The sequence below is a fragment of the Frankliniella occidentalis genome, unplaced genomic scaffold (genome assembly GCF_000697945.3).
Source record: "Frankliniella occidentalis isolate FOCC.00 unplaced genomic scaffold, Focc_3.1 Scaffold155, whole genome shotgun sequence".
Lineage (NCBI taxonomy): Eukaryota > Metazoa > Arthropoda > Insecta > Thysanoptera > Thripidae > Frankliniella > Frankliniella occidentalis.
Window position 1 is genome coordinate 37003 of NW_026267281.1, and position 4900 is coordinate 41902.

General features: G+C 45.3%; 2 protein-coding genes across 5 annotated transcripts in view; one reads left to right on the forward strand and one right to left on the reverse strand.

Moving 5' to 3' along the window:
- LOC113202324 (14-3-3 protein zeta) overlaps positions 1 to 4900 on the reverse strand; it is a 175135-nt gene that overhangs the window by 25761 nt on the left and 144474 nt on the right. For 2 of the 3 annotated variants that reach the window (XM_026416499.2, XM_026416497.2), the window contains exon 1: positions 1641 to 1806. The exons of the other annotated variant lie outside the window; for it this stretch is intronic. The gene's annotated coding sequence lies outside the window, so the exon portion shown is untranslated. Of the gene's footprint in view, positions 1 to 1640; positions 1807 to 4900 lie in introns of those variants that run through there. 3 annotated transcript variants of the gene reach the window in all.
- On the forward strand, positions 1976 to 4141 carry LOC113202323 (mitochondrial GTPase 1). 2 transcript variants are annotated; one of them, XM_026416496.2, is made up of 8 exons: positions 1976 to 2069; positions 2627 to 2691; positions 2786 to 2983; positions 3073 to 3220; positions 3297 to 3455; positions 3531 to 3612; positions 3691 to 3800; positions 3938 to 4141. In XM_026416496.2, the coding sequence occupies exons 1-8, from the start codon at positions 1991 to 1993 to the stop codon at positions 4069 to 4071; spliced, it is 975 nt and encodes a 324-aa protein (XP_026272281.2). In that variant the 5' UTR covers positions 1976 to 1990; the 3' UTR covers positions 4072 to 4141. The 2 variants fall into 2 exon arrangements, with proteins under 2 accessions (XP_026272281.2, XP_052127193.1); XM_052271233.1 differs by lacking the exon at positions 1976 to 2069 and adding an exon at positions 2347 to 2537.

Below are 4900 nucleotides of genomic sequence, written 5' to 3' on the forward strand. Positions count from 1 at the left end.
CCCCGCCGCGACCAGGCGCCACCCACCGCAGCCCGCGCCCCCGCACCTGTCAGCCGCGCGCCGTCCCTTCTACAAATCGAGGGAAAACTACTACGCAGTACTTCGGCCTGGTCGTCTAGATTCATCAAATTCAACGAGATGCCTGGGCTGGGTGGCCGGGAGGGGCGCACGACGGGCGAGGGGGAGGCGAATGCCGAGAATTCACAAGCAGGCGGGCGCGCGGCCGACACCCCCGCGGGAGGGTGGGGCGGGGCGGCACGGCGGGGCGGGGTGCGGCGGTAGCGACCAGGGCTGCGTTTGAAAAAGATTCTCCTTGTGCTCCTCTCTTGTCACTCCGTCCGCAGCCGGGGGGTGGGGTGGGGCGCGGCGGGCCCAACCCCGGCCTATGGCCGCCAGCTTCATCAAATTTTCACCATACCACACACACTCACACATGAAAAAAAATTGCAGCTGCAAGCGCGGCGCGCCCTTTCCACCAACATAAATTGATCTGAGGGAGGGTTGTTCAGTTGGATGTAGTGTGATGTCAACTTTTAAAAAATACCTTCAACTCCGTCAAACAAGTTTCATTGGGATATACTGTACATTTAGGGTTGCACTTTAATAATGGAGTTGAACTGTAATACCATGTAATACATAAATTTAAATTGTATCTAACATGTCAACATTATTCTGAACTCAGTACTGTAGTTCGACACTGGTCACTACTTGTTCATACTGTAATTATTATTTGGCAGCTGGTGTGTTATAATACCACATTCCACTATTTACAAGACACAAGTTGACAAACAATTTTTTCATTAAGTATTAAAATGGTATTAAATTGAAAAGAACAAAATTGATCAAAGTGCACCCTTTTGGTAGAATAAATATGGAGGTACACAACAAAACAGAATTCAGGTCTTCTCAGCTCATAGAATCCAGTGTCCCCTACACACTTGACAGCACGTCAAGTCTGACACCTTCGTCACAGGGCAGCCGCAAACAAAAAACAAGAAAAAGTCGTCTGCTACGAGTCACCACTGTACTGCGAGGCAGCGCCCAGCCCAGCCCCGCCTGCGCCAGCCGACATGAAAAGTAGGGTTAGGAGGCTCGGGCCGGACAGGTTCGCTGCTACGCGGCTGCGCCCCGCTCGTGGGAACTCACGCCCATGAATCACCCCAACCCGTTCATACCCGCCGACGGGCAGCCGTCACCCGCGGGGGCCTCCCCCGGCCGCGGCCAACACGTCCCCGACGACACCTTGCGCCCCGAGCCCGAGGACATTGATCGGGTCGGCAGAGCGATGTCGGCAGCCCGGCGAAGGTCCCGGCCGCGGCTGCGCCCGACCCGCATGGAGCCGCCCCAGACACCTCTCCCCCGCCAAGTGCGACATGACCGTGCTCATGACACCCTGGCTTTCGGCCCCGGGGGAAGCGTTTGGTCAGGAGCCGGTGGCGGGGCTGCGGCCCCGACGCGGACCTGGCCGAGCCCTGGGCGATAAGGACACTCCTACGAGCAGTGCGTCATCGTCCCTCCTCCGGCCCCTCCGCCTCTGCGGCTGCTGCTCGCGGAGCCGCGGCCACACCGCTCGCCGAGCGACACCACGAAATAACGGCGAAACACTGACACTTGCGTGCACTCACACACCGGGTACTCACTCTATTAAAGTTTATCCGTTCTGGGACAGTTCCTAGGGCACTTGCACACCGGACTGGACACACAATTTCAATTTTTTCAGGCCTCCACTCTCAGAGATCCCTCGGCTCGGCTCGGAAGAGGGGCTCTAATGGCGGATGCCAGAGGACTCCGGAGTCAAAGTCGAAGCGTGTCCAACAGACTTCGGCCGCCATCAGTGCGGCGCTCGCAGCAAATAAAATACAAAAATAAAATTAGAGCATGATTTTAAACGTGGATTATGGCCACCTTTGCGTCTTATAAAGGGCAAATAAAAAGTATTTAGATGTCCGCCTGACCGACACAACAGGGTTTCTGAAAAAACATAACATGGATGAGAGTGCTTTCAATCAAAGCAAAGTCAACATTCTTTGTGTGTTTTCATCACAGCTGTAACAACACCGTAACATTGAGTATGTTTCATAATCAAATTGGTAACAGTCAACTGGTTTTATTCGCTGGTATTCTAAAAATTAACAGTTAGAATTATGGCAATAAGATTCGGAATGGCCAACATTTGTACAGCCTCGTTAGTGCTGGAAACATTTAATAGTTGTACAATGCATGATAATATATGGCCTCAACAATTTTAAGAAGGAATGAAACATCATGATTATAGCTTTAAGGTGAAAACTTATTTCTAATAAGTTATCACAATGGAATATTTCGCCATACTGTGTTGGTGTCTTAGACCTTCTCTCTTGTAGCAGACGACGTTTGAACTGTTGCAGACAACGTGAAACAATAACAAATACGATTTGTTTGAAAGTGCTCGTACTCTAGTGAGGTTGTCATGTCTGTTGCTCAAAAATTTAGGACTTCATTTAACAATAAATATGCTAATAATATATTGCAATGGTTTCCGGGTCATATGGGGAAAGGTAGTAAATTTTCGTTTTATACACAAGTTTCAAGAGGTTAAAGCCACCTTTAGGAAGTTATTAATTGATCCTTTCTTGGCATGTATCAGGTTTAAAACAAATGCAACAGCAGCTCAAAAATGTTGACTGTATCGTTGAAGTTCATGATGCTCGAGTATCCTTTTTATACGTCAGCACACATCCTGATTTGACATTTTCTATAATCATTTCCTAAAATCCTTGATTACTTTTCCTTAATATTGATACAGATACCCATGTCTGGGAGGAATGAGCTTTTCAGGAGTACATTGTTAGGGGTTCGTCCTCATCTTTTGGTGTTGAACAAATGTGATCTAATTGAAAAAGATATGCAGCCAGTCATTTTGAAAGCTTTGACTGATAACGGCGTCACTTCAGATGTATTGTTTACTGACTGTAGGACACCACAAGGCTCTGGTGTAGTGGATGTAAGTTGAATTCTAGCCATGACAATGGTGAAAGAATCATTTTCAATTTTTATTAAGTCAGTACTTTAAAACTTTTTTTGTATGTGTAGGTTGTTCCTGCCATTATTAACAAAGTAACGGACATCTACCGTTATAACAGAGAAAGTGAAAAATCCTTCAACTTGCTTGTAATAGGAGTACCAAATGTAGGCAAGTCGTCTCTAATTAACGTCCTCAGAAATTATCACACTAAGAAGAGTGAGTACCATTAATAATTTTTGTAGTTGATGGTTGAACGCCATTGAACCCTCTTAATATGTTACTCTGTTTGCAGAGAAAGCAACTCGAGTTGGAGCCGTGGCTGGCATTACACGTTCTCTTTTAACCAAAATTCATGTATGCTATGACCCACCAATGTACCTCTTAGACTCCCCTGGTATATTAGAGCCGCAAGTAAGAAACATCGAAGCCGGTTTCCGTCTAGCCTTGTGTGGTGAGTACTTACCATATTTTCTCATTTATTTATGAAACATGTGAGTTTATTGTGATACATTTTTCTTACTTCTAGCAAGTATGCAAGATCACCTTGTTGGTGTTATTAATATCGCTGACTACCTCCTGTATTGGCTGAATAAACACGGGCATTTTAGGTGATTATTCTGCATTTTTCTTTTCCTTATTGTTTCATGTTGTTTGATGTTGTTAGACACAATTTTTCAAACTTGCAGTTATGTTGAAAAAATGGGCCTACCTGGACCATCTGATGATATTATTGAGTTGTTAACGTTATCTGCTCTGAAGCTGCAAAAGTTTATCAAGTACAAAGATATGTCCAAAGGTAACTATTATCTATCTTAATAATGGCATAAGAGAAATGTGAAAATTATGAGGTACCAAGTTGAAATATTTTATTTCTTTGTAAAATTCAACTCTATTTTCTATTTATGTTGACTTCTTTTTTTTTACCTTCTTCAGGAGGTTTAGTTGTACAAAGACCAAATATTGAAGCTGCTGCTGTAAAAATGCTGAAGATGTTTCGTCAAGGAGAGCTGGGTCTCTTTGTGCTAGACACGGACTTCCTCCCATCTGCTCATAACAAGCCACTGTGATTTTCTTAAATAATTAATAGTTCCTCCCTACAAATGTATGAAATAAATTGAGTCAAGTGGGGTGAATGAATGTATTTTGTTTCATCAATCTCATCAAGTACAAGTTTCTTTCTTCCAACTGAATAGTGTACCACAGTTGTCAGCTGTCATTGATTCCAAGTAATGTGGTTCGTGCCGCCCTCCCAACTGGAGCAGTACGTTTAAGGTGGGTGCTCTGCACCATCCCTCTTCTTGTGGTTATACTGTACCGTTTTCAGGCGTGCCGAACGCCACGGCGAGCGACAATACCAATACCCACCCGCGTGGCATAGGCATAGGCCTGCCCAAGAGACTAGGGCTAGTCTCTTCCCAGCCAGAAATGCATCGACGTTTATCAGCGTCAGCGTTGAATCAACGTTGATTGACCAAAATATGGTCCAAATTTCGACGTACTATCAACTTAGACGTCGATTCAACGTTGAGTCAACTTTCAATTTCTGGCTGGGCTTGGGTCTCTTGGCCTGCCCCCCAGTGGGCAGAAAAAAGTCTAAGTGATGTCATTTGACGTCAAAGGGGTCATTTTGATGTCATTTCAATATTATTTTGATGTCAAAATGATATCAAAATGACATCAAAATGACCCCTTTGACGTCAAATGACATCACTTTGAATTTTTTCTGCCCACTAGGCCACGCTTGATTTATGTCTGGGAGTGTTGAAATTGGGTTGCACAAGGAGTCTACCAAGCGCGGTTTTCGTAAGTACAGATGGGTACGATCCTTTTCTTCGTAACCCCGTTGCTCTTTGCGAGAGAAGTGTTTTCATGCCAAAAAGAGCTGGGGGGGGGGGC

What these genes read in the sequence shown, in the direction of transcription:
- LOC113202323 (XM_052271233.1), top strand. Translation starts at nt 2,450, where the DNA reads ATGTCTGTTGCTCAAAAATTTAGGACTTCATTTAACAATAAATATGCT. An exon ending in TTGAAGTTCATGATGCTCGA is followed by an intron (nt 2,692 to 2,785) that starts GTATCCTTTTTA and finishes ATATTGATACAG; the next exon opens with ATACCCATGTCTGGGAGGAA. An exon ending in TTTCCGTCTAGCCTTGTGTG is followed by an intron (nt 3,456 to 3,530) that starts GTGAGTACTTAC and finishes TCTTACTTCTAG; the next exon opens with CAAGTATGCAAGATCACCTT.